General features: G+C 42.1%; 1 protein-coding gene across 1 annotated transcript; it reads right to left on the reverse strand.

Annotated features, from left to right (window-relative positions):
• Positions 1 to 3093: 3093 nt before the first annotated feature.
• Positions 3094 to 7015, reverse strand: LOC133782929 (DUF21 domain-containing protein At2g14520-like). The gene is made up of 11 exons (XM_062222400.1): positions 6505 to 7015; positions 5745 to 5821; positions 5581 to 5664; positions 5155 to 5268; positions 4877 to 4963; positions 4508 to 4647; positions 4330 to 4417; positions 4121 to 4194; positions 3879 to 4003; positions 3527 to 3792; positions 3094 to 3431 (listed from the first exon to the last, which is right to left on the reverse strand). Exons 1-11 carry the CDS (start codon positions 6680 to 6682, stop codon positions 3387 to 3389), a joined length of 1278 nt encoding a protein of 425 aa, XP_062078384.1. The 5' UTR covers positions 6683 to 7015; the 3' UTR covers positions 3094 to 3386.
• Between the last annotated feature and the right edge of the window lie 15092 nt (positions 7016 to 22107).

Below are 22107 nucleotides of genomic sequence, written 5' to 3' on the forward strand. Positions count from 1 at the left end.
CTACACCCACGAGTCAAATTTATTCAATAAGTAATATGCGTTTAAAGCAATTTCACAGAGCTTTGAGTACAAATTTGTGCGTAAAAAATAAATGACCACCATCCAGGCTATTTATAGACCTGGTTTTCAGAATATTCTTCCCTTAATTTTAGGGAAGTTACATCATATCTCATTTGAATTCAAAATACAAATGAATTTAAATAAATACAATTAAATGCATTACTTAAACAACTATCCTTTGAAAATAGGGTTGTTTAGACACGGTTTTAACTACACCCACATATACAGGGAATTATAACCGCATTCACTTGTTGCTTCAATGCGCTTTCGAGCTTGCATATATTTTCGAGCTCAGCATTCCTAATACCACCGCCTCTTTATTTGATCAGACTTTCGAACTTGTCCTTCGGTGGGGACCTCTACCTTCAAACTCATATTGCATACTCGAGTGCTAGTGACGTGGCACTTAAATATATAATCGGTATAAACACAAGTAATCATACGAATACCTTTCGTAATTTCGATCTCTTCACTCGCGAGCCTTATTTCGAGGCTGCTATTTAAATCTCGAAATCTCAAAATTTGGGTGTAACAAATATATTAAATAAAATTAAAGCAAAATATTATCTATAGTTTAAAAAAAAAAGAATAAGATAATTTTTATTTAAAAAATAAATAAAAACCATTAAACCAATAATCTGTCAAGTACACACTTTTTATATATAAAGATATGAGACATCCTAATTTTAAAATTAAATAATTTTTTTCTTATTTTCTTTTTGAAAAATACCTATGAATTTCAATATAATAAAATATTAAAAAATTCTATATTAAAATTATGAATTTAAAAAAAAAAATTTGAAAAAATTTAATTATTTAATTAAAATTTTTTTGAAGCCAACAAAAAGTCAGGGCCTAATTTTTTTATACGCATGGCAAACAAACAGTTTGAACTGTGATTTTGACACTATAAATTATTCAAAATTTTCCAAAAAATAGTGAGATGCCTACTATAACTATCATATACGTTGTCATACAAAAAAATAGTCTATAATTTCTCCAAGTATCGAAAATAGAAAACGCCCCTATAGTAGGGGCAAAATTGAATCCCTACCTAAGAAGCTCCCTATATATTTATATATATATATATAAATATATATATATGTGTGTGTGTGAAAGACTTCTCAATGGTTACTAACTATAGATGGGTACTAACAATTATGATGATGTGGCAACATAGTGACTTGGTATAGCAAGTCACCAACAAGTAAATTTTTTTTTCTACATTAATTTCGAATTTAGTTATTTTTTTGCCATAATTAATGTTGTTTCCAACTAATGAAAGACACTAGTTATATTTAGAAATTGACATGCATTTGAAAAATCAAAAAGTTTACAATATTATATTTTCATAATAAATACATGTTTTTCATCAGGTAACCCTTCCAAAAATTTGAAAAAAATCAAAATTTATTTTTAGAAATATTAATTAACAACTATAAATGTGGACCATTGATCTTAATTCAATGGTTAATATTAAAGTAATCATTCATGGGTAGTAACCATTAATGATGCACCTATATATATATAAATTTATATAGGGGATGACTATAGTAGGGGCATGCATTTTGACCTCATCGGTAGGAGCGTCTCTGTTTTTGGCATGTGAAAAAATTATAATCTAATTTTGTTATATGACGATGTATATTGTAGTTATTTAAAACATTCCACCAGTTTTTGGAAAATTTTGAATAATTTATACCGAAAACAATCTTCAAAATAACTTGTTTCACGTGCGTATAAAACATGCTTCAAAACAACTTGTTTCTTATTTTCGGCACTGTAAATTATTTGAAATTTCCCAAAAATTTATGGTTGATTTTATATAACTACATTATACACCGTCATATAAAAAAATTTGGATTGTAATCTATCCAGGTACCGAAAACATGTTGTGTTTAAGCTTATTTTATACGCACGTGAAACAAATTATTTTGAAGTCTTTTTCAGCACTGTAAATTATTCGGAATTTCTTGAAAATTGGTGGGAACTCTATTGTAACTACAGTGTACATCATCATATAAAAAAATTTGGGCTATAATTTTTCACGCACTGAAAACAGAAACGCCCCTACCGGTGGGGGCAAAAGGCATGCCCTACCAAAGAATTCCCTATATTATATATAGGGAAATTTTATAGTAGGAGTGTCAGTTTAGTCCCTACCGGTAGGGGTATTTTTGTTTTCAATATGTATAGAAATTATAACCCAATTTTTTTTATATGATGATGTATATTGTAGTTATAGTAGACAGCCCACTAGTTTTCAAAAAATTCTAAATACTTTACAATGTCAAAGACTAGAGTTCAAAATGGTTGGTTGCATTCGTATATTAAAAAAAACGAGTGCAATTAGCAGTTTAAACATTATTTTGGACATCGTAAATTATTTGAAATTTTCCCATATTTGGTGGAATATATATTATAACTACAATATACAACGTCAAATAAAATTACTAGTAGGGGCTAAACTGGCACCCCTACTATAGAATTTATATATATATATATATATATATATGAATTTTCTTAAATATATGGTATATTATAGAGGAAAAAAAACTCGAGAAAAAGCATTATCAAGAATTGAAAATAGGGATTTGAAAATAGAAGACTGCAAACTCTACCGCCAAATTACCACCAAATATTTAGCCTCATCACTCGTGTAGTTAGTTAACCAAGCCCTACCAAGTTACTACAGAACCTCTTTTTCATTTTTTATTTTTATTTTTGAGAATGTGGGTATTTTTTTTCTTTTCTCTGGAAATCTTATAAGTTACTTAGTATCTAAAGAAGAAATTTAATTACCATAAATTACCAAAGAACTAACAAACAAGAAATAGAAGTGGAAGGAGAAGGAGAAGGAGAAAAGAAGCAAGCAAGAACAATAAACACAATTTAGGCATCTCAATTTTCTCCAGCAAAGGAAAAAGAAAAATCTACATTAGTAACTTCTCCAGCCAGCCATCTGAGCTCTGGACGGTTTTTGTTGGTGTCTTCGTCTGAGGGAGACAAATACAGTAATAGCAATGCGGAACGAGAAGAAACACAAGTAAACATTTCGCTCAAAAGCACTCTGAAATACAGTACACAATCCTTTCTTACATGTTAACTAGAAAAGATTGTTTTCTTTAGTAGTTTTTTACTATAGATACTAACTGCACTACAGTTTTATATATGTATTTGGGTTTTCACATCTCAACCCCAAAAGGGCTATCAATATAGTTCAAGTACAATTCCGGACTACTTTCTAGTGACCAAAACAAATACAACAATTCTTTTTCGTCATTATATGTACTGCAATTCATTCAGCTATGAGGGAGAGGCCAACGTCATGAGTCCTCGAAATGATGATCCGTTTCGTCAAAGATCTCCTCCTACATAATGCAGAAATATAATGTAGGTATAGCCCATGAATGGGAAAGTGTGGGAGAAAACAATTTAGGTGATATGGTTGAGTGGTTTCTATTACCTGTAAAAGCTCTTCAATGACATCCTCCATTGTTATAATGCCAACTGCTTCTTCCTCTTCAGGGAGCTTAGGGAGAGGATTGCCATCAATCTCCAGGATATCTGAGTACATGTCCTTTGCCCACTTCTTGCTCCTAGATCCACTCCTATTTGAATTATTTTCACTGTTGGGAAAGCTCTTCCACTTCTGGAGTGATCTCTTGCTCTTTAACACCTTCTCTTGAGGCTTTTCAGAATCAATGTCAACTCTTACGTCTTTCGCTGAATCTATTGAGAGACGGATAGAGAACGTGAGAACCAATTATTATTGTAACACAGAAAATTCAAGCATTTTAAAGTAAGCTGGTGTTTACAGTCAGCAGGTTTCCCAAGAGATTCCTCTGTGATCTTGTTACGATTTCTTACAACAACAGCCATGTGACTATGACCTTTCTGAAACTCATTCAATATATCATACAATGGCAGAGTTTCCGTAACCCTGTAAGACAGGTGCAGAAAATCAGATTTATGTGTCGTGTGATACATATGTAATCCTACATACATTTTACAAATCTACTTTAAGCTATACAGATGCAATTCCTTCAACAAGACATACCTTGGAATCCGACGTATAGTGACATTCTTCACAGGAACCTCATCTTCTGGGTGAATTGTTAATAAATTTTTTACCTAAATTTCAAATTAACAGTTGAGCTGATGTCATGAAAATATAGCATAAAAACTGGCATAGTAATTTTTCCAGTGGAATTCGAAATACGACTTGAACCTTCATTCACGGGGGACAGAAGATGGGAAAGAAATTACCAGTACAAGTCCAATTATGTTTGTAGGTTCCTCGTAATAAACAGGTACTCTACTATGGCCTTTTCCCAATATCAAACTCATCAAATTCCTGTGTGCTACCAAGTATTAGTCTAGCTAATCAAAATTGGCCAACTAATATAAGACAATTTTCTAATATAAGTTTTGAACAATATCATACCGGTCAAGCTTGGCATTAATATCAATTGCGAAAGTATCAGATATAGGTGTCATAGCATCACCGGCTGTTTTCTCAGAGAGCCCAAGGGCTCCAGCAATAATGGTTGTCTCATCATGTGTCAATTCTCCACCTTTTCCGGCCTAAAAAACATGTCATAGTGTCAAATATTAGATTGTATTATGAATCCTGCCTGATTTCCCTTAATCTGCTCCTAGTATGCTCTAATAAGTCATACAATTAAGACTAGTTAACTACTAAACAGCTACTGAATGGTTTAAACAATCAAACTTCAACTGGTAAAATGGTGAAACAATGATGACATTGCTTATGATGTGGAAGTTTTAAAAAACCAAACGAAATTGTACACACCTCATTGCCATGGAAATCAACGAGCGTTTTCAACTCAGCTCTGCGAAACAGCGCAACATGTCTGTGTCCCAGCAGATAGTCTAAAAGCTGGAAAATAAAAGTAATATCAAACAACAAATTTGAGTTAAATAGGATTCTATATCTATTAGGATAGAAAACTATTGATTCATTCTATGGAATTAAAAATGGTGTAGCATTAAAATTGGACAATAGTGAGTCTGATCCTTGACGCTTACATAAATCAACATAACAGGAAGAAACTAGGTCAAGATAAATACCTTGCTAATTGGATATGCCACCGGGAAGCAGATCCAAACAAGAACTCGGACAATTGGTGCTACTGTAGCACCAATGGCCAAACCATATCGAGAACAAACCGATTGCGGTATAATCTGATCAAAAAAGTACAGAGATACTCAGTCTCACACATGCACAACCACAGCCAAAGATACTGAGTTCAAAATGCATGGAAAAGTAAATGAAAAAAGCCTTAATTCTCCTTTACTTTGCATAAACCATGTCAGAGTCTTGAATCTACCATTTAGTTTTGGTATATCAATCTACAAACAGCAGCTATAAAAAAAATTTATCGATAATAGACAAGCACCATAAACCAAGAAGCCTGTAATTAAAAGAATTAATATGTCTGTCTGTCTTGGCCTCCTCTCCTATAGTTGCAAAATAAATGAATATTCATCACTCACCTCACCAAACAGGAGAATCAATGTCACTGAGATTAGAATAGCACCCCAGGCCGTAACGAGACCATCCAGAAAAATGGGAAGTGTCTGACAGATTGAACAACCATTTAGCAACTTCAAAATAATTTTGAAAAATTAAAGATAACTGGAAGCGTTAGTAAACTTACCTCCATGGCAGCTGCATTGCAAATTAGTAGAGTGCAGAGCAATAAATGTTGATTTTTGACGACTGGCAATATCTTTGCTGCAACATTAAGGTCAAGAATTTATTATGAGCAGAATATACACCACCACAACTTTGCACATCCACGTAACACGACACTAAGACTAAGAGAGGCAACGCTAAGACTCAGTATGCCTTTCTGATGGCTACAATAGCCATACAAGTGAGTAATAAACTAGAACCAAAAAACTGAGTTGACAAATCACCAAAAGACAACAAAGATGACCCCAATGAATATCAGATACAACTTCATTTGGTACCCAAAAAAATGATTAGCAACTAGCATCCTTGTTCAAGCCCAATACAGTCATCTAATTTCTTTCTGTAGACAAATAGCAGCTCAATATAGTTTTCATAAGCATAAGAACTTGAAAATTCCATTAATGGAACTTGGCTCATCAAACATATGGACTTGATCAAATGAAACAACAAAAATCATACAAAAATAGCATCAATAATCCTCTAATTTGTGGCCCATATGGAAAAACAAAATGAATAAAATATAAATAAAAACAAGTTAGCTTAAAGTTCATCTTTTTTAATTAATAAAACTACCAAAAGTCCGACATCATAATGAAGCTACCATTTACTTAAATACAAATTACCCCCTTTTTCGTTTCGTTCATTTCATCATATTTTCCGAGCAACCAAACATAGAATCATGATATATCATCCTGCCATACAAAAGGGGGATATGAAAATACCTGCATATATGCGGTCCTTGGGCGTACCAGACTTAGCCAAGACTTCGAGATCGACAAGGCTGAGAGACATGAGGCCCAAGGTGAGCCCAGACATCATACCGGCAAACACCACCAAGAGAACGATCACCCCTATATGAATGAAAAACCCAGTTTCACAACACTCATATTCCACCGCCATTAATGTCAACTTTCTTCTTCTTCAGCTCTCAATTCTCCAAAACCCCACAAAAATTCAAAGCCAAAACCCCCCTGAAAACTTTCAACTCAGACAAGCTAGAGCAATTCCGGGAGCCCCAACAACCTCCATTGCTCACCTCGCTCTGTTCCCAAACCCAAATTTTTCGTGTCAGAGTGAGAGAGGGGGAGAGAGAGAGAGAGATAAAAGGACAAAGCTTTACAGCGAGAGGATGACGATGCTGACGACAACGGTTGTGAAGAATAGGAGAGAGAGAGAGAGAGAGAGAGAGAGAGATATGCAGAGATTGTATACATCAATTTCAGGTACTTACTGTTTTTTTTTTTTTTTGAAAGGAAGGTATTTTACTGTTTAAAATTAATATATATTTATATTAATTTAGTTAAATAAATATTGAATAAGTTAGGATTTTGTGCTAAACACTCATAATATAAAAATCCATATAAATACAAATTAAATAAATATGAAGAGGCATGCACTATAGAATTTTTTATTTGAAATAACAATTTACGATGATAAGATAAGAGTGAAGCATTTTTAATTATACAATTTACTAAAGTATGAATCTAGAAGTTACTCACAACTAGTTAAATATAGTAAGTTGTTGATATTTATTATAAAGTATTAAATATATTTTTCTAATATAATGCTAATACTACTAATGGTAAACAACCCATGTATATTTTATATATACAAATAATAATAATAATAATAATTAAAAAAAACACACTCACAATCTAACATAAATTAACACATACAATAGCAAAATTTGATAGATTACAGCTTAATCACTAATAATTCTCACTCTCTCTCTCTCTCTCTACTTTTTTACTCTAAAACATGCTATTTTTGTTATCAATTAAATATAACATTTTTAATTGTGTTTTGGTAATGTTATGCGAAGAGCAATATGATGATTTTTCTATTTTAACATCTTAGTTAACCTTTGTCTCTAAAAATACATATTGGGTTTTTTTTTCTAATTTTTTTCTATGGCGGTATTTGTTCTAGTTACAACATTCTTCTTGCAAATTTTAAAAAAAAATTAAATAGTTTACAGTGCCGAAAATATAGTTCCTGATATTTTTTTTATATTCTAGTTTATTACTTGTGTTGGAAAAAATACAAACTATATTCAATACTGTAAACTATTTGGAATTTTTTAAAAATTTGCAGGATATATATTATAACTATATTGAACACTTTCGTAAAAAAATTAAAAAAAAATACTCCTTTTCGGTGACAAAAGTTGATTAAAAATTGAAATAAAAGATTGTTGGTAGCACTACATTTTTAAAAAAAAAAAAATAGGACTTGATTTAGTTTTTTTTAATATTGATAATATTTTTATTTTTATTTCATAAAATATATAATTGTACTTTATTTATATTTTTGAAACGTCATATAATTGTAATTAGGAGTTGTATAGTTTTCTGTTATCTTCAAGTGATGAATTTGTGAGTTGGCAAACTATTTTTGAATAAATTAAGCAATCTCATTTTATCCTAAATATATATAAATTAAAAAGATGTTATACTATAAAAATGAGACTTGAGTTCTATTATTACCTTCTTTCTATTTATTTATCTATTTTGTTTTAAATATGAGTTTTGGAATATACTTTGAAAAATACTTTTCTTTAAATTTGCAAAAGCCCAAAACTGGATAAAGACATGGTTTGGTATAGAGTTTTCTTTAAGCAATTAATAATATTCTTAAAATTTGCCAACCATATAAACCCCTTACTCTAATTTTTTTTAATAGTTAAAAAAAAAAAAAGACAATTGTCACTAATATAATTAGACATCTGCCCTATCTTAATTATTGGCCATTTATTGCCTACAATTAGGTTTATTTTAAAACAAAATAGACCCACCCATAGTATATGAAACAATATAAAATCGTTCATGTCTCAGCCACAAAAGCTCTTTGTTATACGCAATTTTAGATACGACTAAAATCAGTTCGCAAAATGTAAGCTCAAAATAGTAAATGTTTCATAAACTCGGATAGCATTTGATTGTATAAAGGATAGACTAATGTATAATTAGCTCGGCGTAACTTTGAGAGGTCAAATCGGACATAATTGGCTCTCAGCTCAAAAGCGCGTTAAAAGCTCGAAAATATCAAAGTGAAATTCTTAGTGTAAAGATATTTATATTGATGTATTTATTTTGTAATTCAAATTTGAATATGATATTTTGTAACATCCCCTAAAAATGTGGGAGGAAGTTTGGAAGCCTGTCCTATAAATAGACTGGCTATCTGTTGACGCGGTTCTTCGCTAACAGGTAATTAAGAAAATAAGAGAAAGATATTAGTGCTTAATAATGAACCGAAACAGATGGATGATCTTTAAATAGACTGATGACACAATTACGTTTTTAGGTGGTTCAAAGGTTAAAAATCATTCTACTCCACCAGCCAATATTATTGCTATCTTTTTGTATTCTTTACAGGATACTTTTTTATATAATTGAATCCAACCCTTTGCAACTCCCAGGGTCTCCATATTTATAGGAGAGGGCACCTGGAAGTTGGTAAGGGGGGTCATCCCGTGACCTTCTTACCCATCATGTCACGTGACCTTCTTACCCATCATGTCACTTCTGTGGCATTCATGATTAATTCTTAAACCCTGACAAATGAAGTGTGGTCTAATCAACAGGTAAGGGGGATAATAGGCCGCACGGCCCAACCCAGTCGTGGGTGCCTAAATACGCACGTTCATGCTGCGTGTCCGAGAATTTAGGGATATATCAGACACGTGATGTCTGATATATGCACGTTTACATTGCGTGGTTGACTTTATAAAAGGTCATAGCTTCCAACTCCAGTTCGTACCCCGAGCTGGATGCCTTCTCGACCTGCGGCCTTCATAGTCCTGACTCGGCCCTTGAGTAATCTTGATGAACCTTTGGTTACCTTGAGCTAAAGAGGTAGGACCTGACGACGGCAGCTCCGGTCATGGGGTATCCACGTAGCTGATATAATTAGGCCATATCTCAGCTCGCTAATAGCCCATTGGAAAATCAGGGCGTACATCTGCCCCCTAAGCCCCTGCTCGTGGTACACGACGTCGTGTAGGGCCACAGTAGGGGCTTTTAGGCTTCCCCATGGACTCTCCATATTCCACCTTTTACGCAGGCGCCGAATACGTGGAACATCGTGGTTGGTGACGGTACGTCTTCCGAGAACCGCATTAAATGGCCTAGCCTATACTCAGCTGTCGTTTCGCCTTTCGAGTGGAGAGCCTCGGATCCCACATCAGGGCAATCCAACGGCCCTCCTCACGTGGCCTTTCACGTATATAAAAGGGGTGGCCACCTTACGCATGGGCCACCCGTTTATTTGAAAATTTTCTGAATTTCCCTTCTTCTTCTCTCTTCTCTTCCTCAAAAAAACCCTCCTTTTCTCCTGGTTACCGTTCCCAACATTCCAGAAGATTAGTCGCAAGGGCTCCTTTGAGGTCTTGGAACCAGTCACTCCGGCGAGGCCCCAACTCAGACGACCCCTTCATCTCCCCCACAGCAAAACACTTCGTAAGTTCTCTGACTGTGCATGTTTTAAATTTTCTTTTCACTGTAGCCTAGGTAAATAGTTCCTGTAGCTGCATGCAATATTCTGTTGGTTTTTTGTGGGTATGAAGGGTGTAGGCTTTTATTTTAGGGCATCAGTTGTAGACGAAAAACATTTAGGAGCATGGTTCAGTAGGGTGCGTTTTCTGGGGAAACCTTCTGGGTAGATTTTTGGGTATGCTTGTTCAAAATATCCAGTACTTTGGGTGCAAAACCGGGTAGCTTAAGGGACACGCTTCACAGGCGGTTTTTCACCTCTTGCCTACTAAAACTTTCCTTCCAAGGCAAATTTCTATCCTGACCCTCCTGACACACGAATTCCGAGTAATCGGGGATCTGTTAGGAGCACAGGCGCATGTTCATAGAACCGCGTGGTCTCACTCTCCACGGGCTGAGATTACCTCAGCCCGTGCAAAGGAAACACCTCTCTTTAGATTCTCCCTTATGCTTAGGTCGCCTTTTCTTAAACTTCTTCTTTTGTTCGCTAGGCGACCATATGGGACCCAAGAAGAACGCTCCTAAGAGGATCGCAGGCAGCTCATCCTCCCAACAATCCAAAGGAAAGGAGGTGATGACAGACTCCCCAATCCCCGTCTTTGGGCCGGCCGTGGAGCAGGAGCTCGAGGTGGCGCCCGATGCTTTCTTCGAGGCCAAGAGGTTCGTCTCGAAGATCACTGACCAGGGGAAAGTGAATAGAATATTCCTTTCCCACAACATCGAGCTAGGGAGGGGCGTCCTGATCGCCCGACCTCCCGCAGAAGGTGAGCGGAGCTGCGCGCCGCTCAATGAGGAGTTCGCGGCCTGGAGTGACGAGCACTTCAAGGCTGGGGCCTTCCTCCTGCTGGACCAATACTTCGCCGACTTCCTCAACTACGTGAGGTTGGCTCCTTTCCAGATCCCCCCCAACTCCTACCATTTGTTGGCGGGGTTGAGATATCTGTTCTTGAAACAGGAGTGGGAGGTCTCCACTCCGGCAAATATCCTAAATTTTTTCTGCCTCAAGGCCAGCCCGGAGCAGCGGGGGCGAGGCGACGGGTTCTATTACTTGACCCAATTCCCAAACACGGCTGCGGTCATCGAGCTGCCCAGCCACCCCAATGACTTCAAAGACCAGTTCTTTATGTCCAAGGGGTTTTGCAACTGCGAACTGCACTACTTCAACCGTCCTCGTAAGTACCTTTTTCTCTTAGCTCATGAGTTAAGTATTGGTTAGCTCCCCCCTTTATCCATTTTTGACTTAGAATAATTCTCCAGCCATTTTCGCGAGGACAAACAAGTCTGTGATTCTCGGGAGTCGATACGAGACACTGGCGGGTTTTCCCCCCAGTGAAAAGGACTAGCGCTAGCTCGTAACAGACGAGACGATGTTAGCGTGCAAACTGATCTCTCCGGACCAGACTTTGGCCCTGAGGAGACCCCGGGGGCTTCCCTCAGCTCGCGAGATGAGGTCCATCCCGGAGGAGGAGGCCGCGGGGGATGAGGACGAGGAGGACGAGGTGCCACTCCTAAGGACGAGGAGGAAGCGGGCGCTGGAGGTCGCCCAAAGAACGGACGAGGAGAGAATCCGGTCCGGAGCAGCCGCAGGTCCCTCTGGGCAAGGTAATCCTTACATGTTCAGGGGCTTAGATAGGGCCACCGCCGATCCTCAGTTAGCTAGGTTTAATCCCAACCAGCCCGTCCAACGCCATCGAAACAACCCCGACCTCGACGTAACCCTACTCTAGTGTGTCGACCGGCTCGTGCTGGATTACGAGAGTAGCCGCCCTAGGGGTACCGTAGTCGTAGACAACACTTTAGCCTTTAGGTCGGCCTTATTTGAGGAGTATGGGACCAATCTTCGGTCATGGCCCTCACTCCGGGAGGGTATCGTAGCTCCGGGTCTTAGGCAGTACATAGAAAAGTCTAGTCCTAAGCCAGTTTCGGACCCAGAACCCGTGCCAGCCCGCGAAGTCATTGTCTTAGATTCCCCCGCAGAAGCTCCGGGGCCGATGGTCGTGACCATAGATTCCTCTTCTAGCTCGGGGGGTAGGATCCCTTTCAATATATATACTTGAGTTCTGCTTTTTCCCCTTTATTTTTGTTCTTGCATGAATGCTTACTTGTATATTAATGTTGTCTTTGTTTTGCCAGAGGAAATGTCTCAGCCCGGGAATAGAGACCTGCGAACTATGTTCGTCGGAGGGAACTCCTCTGCTGAGGCCTCTGGGCCCAAAATGAAGAAGCTCTAGGTGGCGAAGAAGGCCGGTGGGACCCCAACCAAGTCCCCTGCAGAGGGGAAAGACCAGACCCCAGCTGCCCAGGCCAAGGTACCTCCACCTCTTGCCGCAGTGGAGAAGATGCCCTCGCCCCCTCCACGAGCTCCGGCCTTTGTTCGGGATACGGGGGCGGAGCCCGAGATTTTGGCAACCGCAGCCCCCGAGGTGCGCATTCCGGTGGACCCCTAGGCCCTGGAGAAAATTCCCGACGTCTTTCGGGGGACGGTGTACGAGACGGCGACCTACACCGTCGACCACTACTATGGCGCCACCGAAAGGGACCTGCGGGCGATCGAAACAAGGAGCCTGGAGAGTGTGATGGAGTCTTCACTGGGAATGGCTCTAATGGTAAGCTAGCTTTACACTTTGTACCCTTTAGTTTCCATGCATCGTACGCTCCTTCTTTTTTCTTTTCTAAGGCAGTTGCCTCTTTGCATTGCAGGGTGCCTTGGCTCTTCACCGGAGCATATCCAGGTCCAAGGCTCGCCTCGAGGACATGAGGGGCGAGCATCAAGATGTTTTGGCCACCCAGAAAACTACTTTGGCCGCCCTGAAGACTGCCCAAAAGCAGGAACAGGAGGCCAAAGATGCCTTGGCGGCCGCGCGGGCCGAGCTGGAAGCGTCCCACCCCAAGCTGGAAGAGGCCGAGGCTAACAAGGCTGCCCTAGCCGCTGTAACGGCTGAACTCGAGGAGGCCAGGACTACCCGGGCCGTGCTGGACACCGCAAAATCCGAGGCCGAGGAGGCTAAGGTCGCCCTTGAAAAAGAGAAGGCGGCCTCCAGCTCCGCCATGGAGGACATGTTATACCACTGCTGGGTCTTCAACCCTGATGGCGATTTTTCCTTCCTAGGGGCAGAAGTCTGGGAGCCCTTCCTGGAGGGGTTCAAAGCTCGTCTTCAGCGAGAGGCGCCCTCTGAGACCGGGGAGACCTCCACAGCGGCCGAGCAGGAGGGCGAGACGGCGACCTCAACAAAGCAGCCCGGTGGAGCCTAGGGCCTCTCTTTTTCGCACCCACATTATTATTATTATTATTTTTGTAACTTTTGTATGAGGTTTTTCCACCTCGAGACAATTGGCTTTATCAATTTTTGCATTTAATTGGTTTATTTCCTTTTGCCTCTACGCATTTTGGTCATTGCTTTGAAAAACTTAGTTCGTGTTAATTCTTGACTAATATTTTGTGCTTTTTAAGAAAAACACCGATTAATCAATTTGAATTAACTTCTAAGCTTTATGACCTGGTTATGTCCAGGACGTTAGTTTGAAAACTTAGTTCGCGTTAATTTTTATCAATATCTCGTGCTTTTTAAGAAAAACAATGATCAATCAATTTGAATTAACTTCTAAGTTTTATGACCTGGTTATGTCCAGGACGTTAGTTTGAAAAATTAGTTCGCGTTAATTTTTATCAATATCTCGTGCTTTTTAAGAAAAACAACGATCAATCAATTTGAATTAACTTCTAAGTTTTATGACCTGGTTATGTCCAGGACGTTAGTTTGAAAACTTAGTTCGTGTTAATTCTTGACTAATATCTTGTGCTTTTTAAGAAAAACATCGATTAATCAATTTGAATCAACTTCTAAGTTTTGAGCCGACCTGGTTATATCCAGGATAGGACTTAGTTCGCGTTAATCCTTTATCAATATCTCGTGTTTTTTTAAGAAAAACAACGATCAATCAATTTGAATCAACTTCTAAGCCTTTAAGGCGACCTGGTTATATCCAGGCACCATATGCCCCCCAAGTAACTAGGAAAGGGTCTTTCGTGGTTACTTGAGATTACACCCACAAATATACACAATAATAAACAAAGATTTAATTCTCATTGCTTAACAAAAAGTGGCATTTAAGCCTTACAATGGTGCTACTGATAATATTTCTTCAAATGAATGGCGTTCCAAGTTCGTGGGACTGCCCCTCCATTGAGCCGAGCTATTTTATAAGTTCCTTCCTTAATGACCTCGGTGATTTGATATGGTCCTTCCCAGTTTGGTCCCAATACTCCATCTTTGGGATCCTTACCGGCCAAGAAGACCCTCCTGAGGACTAGGTCGCCAATGCTAAAGGCGCGCTTTTTGACCTTTGAGTTGAAATAACGAGTGATTTTTTGCTGGTAATGCGCGAGCTGAAGCTGCGAATCTTCTCGTCTTTCATCAATCAGGTCGAGGGAGGCGCAAAGTAGTTCGTGGTTGTGGTCCTGGTCATATGCCTAGACTCGATGCGAAGATACCTTAATCTCGTCAGGGAGGACTGCCTCACTCCCAAAAGTCAGAGAGAAAGGAGTATGACTCGTAGGAGTCCGATGCGAGGTCTGGTATACCCACAGAACCTGGGGGAGCTGTTCTGGCCAGACCCCCTTGGCTTCGTCTAGTCTTTTCTTAAGGCTCGCCTTTAGCGTCTTATTGACAGCTTCGACCTGGCCATTCGCCTAAGGATAGGCCACGGAGGAGAAACTTTTCACGATTCCGTACCTTGCACAAAATTCGATGAAGAGGTCACTGTCGAACTGAGTCCCATTGTCGGATACGATTTTCTTCGGCAGCTCGAACCGGCAGATAATGCTCTTGACCACGAAGTCGAGGACTTTCTTGGAAGTGATTGTCGCCAAAGGTTCTGCCTCAGCCCACTTCGTGAAGTAGTCGATGGCCACCACAGCGTAGCAGACCCCGCCCTTTCCAGTAGGGAGGGCGCCAACCAAGTCGATTCCCCAGACTACAAATGGCCACGGGAATGAGATCATCTTTAGCTCGACTGGGGGAGCTCGGACAACTGTGGCAAATCGCTGGCACTTGTAACATTTCTTGACGTATGAGATCGAGTCCTTTGACAGAGTGGGCCAGTAATACCCTTGCCTTAAGACTTTTAGGGCCAGGTTTTGCCCCCCAGTGTGATCCCCGCAAAAACCTTCGTGCACTTCATGCAGGATGGCCTTTGCTTCACCTGGTAGAACACATCGTAGGAGAGGTAGGGAATGCCCACGTCGGTACAGCACCCCATCTACCATCGTATACCTTGGAGCCTGGTACAGTACCCGTCGTGCGTCATTACATCCTTCGGGTAACTTTCCTTTGGTGAGGTATTCGAGGATGGGAGTCATCCAAGTCGGTCTGGCGTCAATCATCACGACCTCCACCCCGACCTCTTCTATACTTGGCTTTTCCAGGAATTCCACCGGTACTAACCCCAGCGCCTCCGTCTCCCCGGAGGTAGCGAGCTTGGCGAGGGCGTCTGCGTTAGCGTTCTGCTCCCGAGGTATCTGCTCGATTGAGCCTCGCCCAAACGTGGACAGCTCGACTTTTACCTTGGCCAGGTAAGCAGCCATCTTGGCTCCTCGTGGTTGATATTCACCTAGCACCTGGTTTACCATGAGCTGGGAATCGCTGAAGCACTGAACGGAGCTGGCCTTCAGCTCCTAGGCTATCCTTAGCCCGGCCAGCAAAGCTTCGTATTCGACTTCATTGTTGGAGGCCTTGAATCTGAATCTCAGCGCCGAGTGGAATCTATGTCCCTCTAGGGATATCAAAATGATCCCAGCCCCTAAGCCGTTCTCATTGGATGAGCCGCCCACGAAGATCTTCCAAGACGTCTGGGCCAAGGTGACCTGGGGTGAGTCTTCCACAGGATCCTCCCTGAATCCTGTGCACTCTGCCACAAAATCGGCCAGGGCCTAACTTTTTATAGCAGTTCGTGGGGTGTACAAAATCTCGAACTGACTGAGTTCGATAGCCCACTTTAACAGGCGTCCCGATGCTTCAGGTTTTTGCAAAACCTGCCTTAAAGGCTGATCGGTCATGACGTGTATTGAGTGGGATTGGAAATACGGCCTGAGCTTTCGGGAGGCCGTGATAAGACAGAACGCCAATTTTTCCATCAACGGGTATCGGGACTCAGCCCCGAGAAGTCTCTTGCTGATGTAGTAGACCGATTTCTGAACCCGGTCTTCTTCTCGGACCAATACGGCACTAGTTGCATCCTCTATGACAGCTAGGTGGAGGAAAAAGGGCTCTCCTGCCTTTGGTTTGGACAATACGGGTGGCTCGGCCAGATGTGCCTTCAGGTCGAGGAAAGCTCTTTCGCACTCCTCTGTCAATTCGAATTTCTTGTTTCCTCGGAGCAGGTTGTAGAATGGCAGGCACTTGTCGGTGGATTTTGAAATAAACCGATTTAGGGCTGCTACCCTTCCTGTCAGGCCTTGGACGTCTTTACGCGACCTGGGTGAGGGAAGCTCGAGCAATGACCTGATCTTATCGAGGTTCACCTCGATTCCTCTAGTGTTGACAATGAAACCCAGGAATTTTCTAGACACGACCCCGAAAGTACACTTCTGAGGGTTAAGCCTCATGCCGTATTCTCTTAGTATCTTGAAGCATTCTTCCAGGTCGAAAACATGGTTATCGGCAGTCTTTGACTTGACCAGCATGTCATCAACGTACACTTCCATGTTCTTCCCGATCTGGTTGGCAAACATTCTATTCACTAATCTCTGGTATGTAGCACCGACATTCTTCAGCCCGAACGGCATGACCTTGTAGCAATAGACGTTAGTCGAGGTCATGAAGCTGGTGTGCTCCTGGTCCGCCGGATTCATGGCGATCTGATTATAGCCTGAGTACGCGTCCATAAAGGACATGAGCTCGTGCCCCGTCGTGGCATCCACCAATTGATCAATCCTTGGCAAGGGGAAACAATCTTTGGGGCAGGCTTTATTCAGGTCGGAGAAGTCGATGCATGTCCACCATTTCCCGTTGGGCTTCGGGACCAGCACGGGGTTGGCGACTCAAACCGGAAACTTGACTTCACGGATAAAGCCGCATTTCTTGAGCCGGGCTACTTCTTCTTCTAAAGCCTCAGCCCGAGTTGTTCCCAGGCGCCTCTGCATCTGGGCCTTTGTAGGAACGCTCTTATCCAAATGAAGGGTGTGCATGATGACATTTGGAATGATTCCCACCATGTCCTCGTGTGACCATGCAAACACATCCAGGTTATCCTGCAAAAACTTGATCAGCTCTGCTTTCCTCTTGCCACAGAGGTTTTTCCCGAGCTTGACCATCCGTGAAGGATTTTGTGGATCGATGTTCACTTCCTCGAGCTCTTCAATAGCTTGGAGCTCGGACTTGTCCTCGCCTATCTAGGGGTCAATATCCTCACCTAGGATGATACTTTCCCCCTCGGTGCTCTGAGGTTTTTCAATCTCAGGATTAGTCAAAGGTTCCTGAGATTCCTCTCCTCCACCTTGGATGGCCATCGTTAGCTGCCCGGGTTTCGATTTTCCCTTCATGGAAATGTTGTAGCATTCCCTGGCAGCGAGCTGATCGCCACGCACCATGCATATTCCCGTGGAAGAAGGGAATTTCAGCACGAGGTGGCGAACGGAGGTGATGGCTTCAAAAGCTATAAGTGTGGGTCGGCCCAAAATAACACTGTATGCGGCGGGGCAATCGATAACCACGAACTCGAGGAGTTTCGAGACTGTCCGAGGTCCCTCTCCTAAGGTGATCACCAGCTCGATTGTCCCTATAGCCGCTGACCCTTCTCCCGAAAAACCATACAACATCATGGAGGTCGCCTTCAGCTCGGCGACAGTCAAACCCATCTTCTCCAGCGTGGACCGAAATAGAAGGTTTACTGAGCTCCCATTATCAATCAGCACTCTCCTAACCCTCCGATTAGCGAGCTGCACTGCTACGACCAGAGGGTCGTTATGAGGGAACTGAACGTGGCCGGCATCTTCTTCAGTAAAGATGATTGGTTGCCTCTCCAATTGTTGCTGCTTTGGCAGATGCTGCTCCGGGACGAACTCTACTCCATTATGCGCCTTGAGTTTGTTTACGTACCTCTTTGGGGCACCCCTGCTCGTACCAGCCAAATGTGGACCTCCCGAGATTGTGGATATCTCTCCTCCTATCACTGGAGGAGGGACGTCTTGATCGACCCGAGACCCGGGTTGACTGACTGGGACTTCCGGAGTAGGTCGGCTTGTTGGAACCCTGTTCCGCGCATACTGACCCAAGGGGCCGGCTTTGATGAGAGTTTCGATCTCATCTTTCAAATGCCTACAATCATCAGTATTGTGCCCAACGTCGTTGTGGAAACGGAAAAACTTGGAGGTGTCTCTCTTCCCCTTCTGGTGCTTTAACGGCTCCGGCTTCTTCCAGGGGAGGCGAGCAGAGTTCGCTAGAAAGATGTTCTCCCTAGAGTGGGTGAGCTCTGTATAAGTCGCGTAGACTGGCTTAAATTTTCTACGGACTTATTCTTCTTTGGGCCGTGCTGGTTGCCCTTGTCGTTCCCCTTTCTTTTGCCTCCACCGAACTGGTTATTCTATGTAACGTCTGGGTCGCTGTCACGACCTCCGTTCCCACTCCAGCGGGCTGATCAGGGACCTGGCTGGTTCCTGTAGCTGAGGCTTGTGCTTCCTCCAAGTTGATCCATCCTTGGGCCCTATTCAGGAATTCGTTTACTGAGCTGACTCCCTTCCTTTGTATTTCATTCCAGAGTCCCCCTCCGACAAGGATTCCAGTTCTCAAAGCCATGAGCTTGGAGCTGTCATTTGCGTCTCTGGCCCGAGCAGCGACATTCGCGAACTTGCTCAAGTAAGCCTGCAAAGGCTCGTCGGGTTTTTGCCTCACGTTAGCCAGGGAGTCGGCCTTGACGCGGGCGGCCTGGGAGGCTCGGAATGCCCTTTTGAAGTCAGCAGAGAAAGTTTTCCAGAAGCTGATTGATTGTTTCTTGCTTTGTTTGAACCACTGTCTGGCTTGTCCAGTCAGTGTGGAGGGAAATATCAGACACCTCAGCTCAGGGCCAATGTTGTGGGCCATCATCAGGGTATTGACACATCCCCAGATGATTCGACGGATTTCCGTCTCCGTTAAATTTGGATAGGTGCGGCATACGGAAACCGGGTGGGTATGTCGTTGCTGCTATGCTGGGGGTGAAGAGCTTAAGCTCGTCCCCCGAATCATATTCGTCTTTCTCTTTCTCCGACAGGAGCTTCCTCATTAGCTCCTCCATCTGAGCCAGGCGCTCAAGGGTTTTGTCCTAATCTCCTTGGTTACTCCGGGGCTGTTCAACAGCTCCGGATCCATTGTATACGTTTGGTGGGTTATTGCCCCTCCTATCTTGAGATAGGTTATTTGGGGCATTCCCGCCGTTACATACCTCGAACAGGTTTCCCCCTGAGCGAGCATGGCTGCCACCTCCTACCGGGTCCCCCCTATGAGAGCTAAGGCGATCTTGTAGGTCGCCCCTTGGGGTGGCTTGAGGACTTTGCGCTGAGTTTAAGCGTTGATGCAGGTCTCCGCCAGAAAGGTCACTCCGGCGACTGCCGGTCCAGTAGCTCCTGTTAGAGAAGCTCGAAGTCCGCCTTTGCGGGTGAGGATCCGGGCTCCCTTTGGGTGCCCTGCTACGACGGGAAGGTCCTGCGGATGGCGGGTTTCTCCTGCTGCTTCCATAAGCTGGAATATCTTGGATAGGCTGAGGAGGAGAGGGATATCTTATTGGTGACGGAGGATGTCTGACCTGGGATGCAATCCTGGTTCCGTCAGAGCGAATCAAGTTAGGTGGGGGTCTTTCGGCCCTGCCAACCTGCGGGCCCCGTGCCTGGCGATCTGGACGAGGCACAGGACGGTTGGCGGGGACGGGCTGGTGTTGTGAGCCCTCCCCGGATCTCCTTCTAGAATTCCCTCGAGCCCTCCTGGGCGCGCTCGAGGCTGGTAGTGAGCTGGGAGTTGAAGTTCGGACCGAGCGGCTATGCTGTTGTTCGGCTCTGGGTATTTCTTCGAAGTTTGCCTCTTGACGGTGCGATGAGGGAATAGAGTTCGACGTCGGAGGTCTGACCGAGCGGCTAGGCTGGACCGATTACCCCGGCGGGACTTATGAGTCTCGCCTTGCCTCTTTCCGACGTTAGCGTCGGTTGTAATTGGGGGTAGCCGGGCCAACACCTCCTTAATCTGCTGACTAGCTTTCGCCAGTTGGCTCCTCAGTTGAGCGTTCTCCATCTCTACCGCCGTGTAAAAATCCGGGTTTGGATTAGGTGGCCGGGGTGCCGAACTTCCAGTGCCATCCTGGCCTATCGGCTGCTTGCCCGGCCGCTGCTGGACTTCAGGATTTTGCTCACCGAAGATGGCGGCATGATGAGCCTCCTGCCCATCATGTTGTTCCGCTTCGTTACCGTGTCTTGATCGAGTGGTCACCATAGTTGGATGTTTGCGATAGCATCAATCTAACTAGCTCTCAATGAAAGCACCAAACTGTTGACGCGATTCTTCGCCAACAGGTAATTAAGAAAATAAGAGAAAGAGATTAGTGCTTAATAATGAACCGAAACAAATGGATGATCTTTAAATAGACTGATGACACAATTACGTTTTTAGATGGTTCAAAAGTTAAAAATCTTTCTACTCCACCAGCCAATATTATTGCTATCTTTTTGTATTCTTTACATGATACTTTTTTATATAATTGAATCCAACCATTTGCAACTCCCAGGGTCTCCATATTTATAGGAGAGGGCACCTGGAAGTTGGTAAGGGGGGTCATCCCGTGACCTTCTTACCCATCATGTCACTTCTGTGACATTCATGATTAATTCCTAAACCCTGACAAATGAAGTGTGGTCTAATCAACAGGTAAGGGGGATAATGGGCCGCACAGCCCAACCCAGTCGTGGGTGCCTGAATACGCACGTTCATGCTGCGTGTCTGAGAATTCAGGGATATATCAGACACGTGATGTCTGATATATGCACGTTTACATTGCGTGGTTAACTTTATAAAAGGTCATAGCTTCCAACTCCAATTCGTACCCCGAGCTGGATGCCTTCTTGACCTGCGGCCTTCATAGTCCTAACTCGGCCCTTGAGTAATCTTGATGAACCTTTGGTTACCTCGAGCTAAAGAGGTAGGACCTGACGACGGCAGCTCCGGTCATGGGGTATCCACGTGGCTGATATAATTAGGCCATATCTCAGCTCACTAATAGCCCATTGGAAAATCAGGGCGTACACTATCCATCGTTTATTTTTCATAATCATTTCTTATACCAAAATTATAACTCATAAATACTTAATAAAAGTGTCACTAGAACGTAGGTGATGGTTGACAAAAATATGTGACACCCTTTTCTTTCTTCTTAAAATTATTTTAAAAAAAACGATCAACTCTAATTTGTTAAGAAATTTTAGAATGTACATTACTATATTTTATTTTAAGAGTAAATATAGAACCCCTTCCTCCTAAAAAAAGAGGTTAACATGAATATTGTTTATAGGAATCTTAGCACAAACACCCTTTATTTTTTACGGTTTAACAATTCAATCCTTGAAATATTAATACTATTAATATAAGTTCAAATATTATAAAATATCATTATTATAATAATATATAATACATAATCTTACGTATTAAAAAATTATCATTTATATTTATAAAGAAAATATTTTTTATTACTTAATGTAACTTAACTAAATATATATATTCATATTAAATAACAACAAATATTATAAATACATTATATATAAGTATATTATATATAAGTGTCATATGTACAAATAATATAACTATGTAACTACATAAG

The sequence above is a fragment of the Humulus lupulus genome, chromosome 6 (assembly GCF_963169125.1).
Source record: "Humulus lupulus chromosome 6, drHumLupu1.1, whole genome shotgun sequence".
Taxonomy (NCBI): domain Eukaryota; kingdom Viridiplantae; phylum Streptophyta; class Magnoliopsida; order Rosales; family Cannabaceae; genus Humulus; species Humulus lupulus.

Bases quoted from the DNA above. Each gene is read 5' to 3' on its own strand.
- LOC133782929 (XM_062222400.1), bottom strand. From the start codon at position 6,682: ATGGCGGTGGAATATGAGTGTTGTGAAACTGGGTTTTTCATTCATATA. The intron at 4,418-4,507 runs GTATGATATTGT...GGTAGCACACAG, and splicing joins ATTAATGCCAAGCTTGACCG to GAATTTGATGAGTTTGATAT. The intron at 3,432-3,526 runs GTAATAGAAACC...TGCATTATGTAG, and splicing joins TCATTGAAGAGCTTTTACAG to GAGGAGATCTTTGACGAAAC.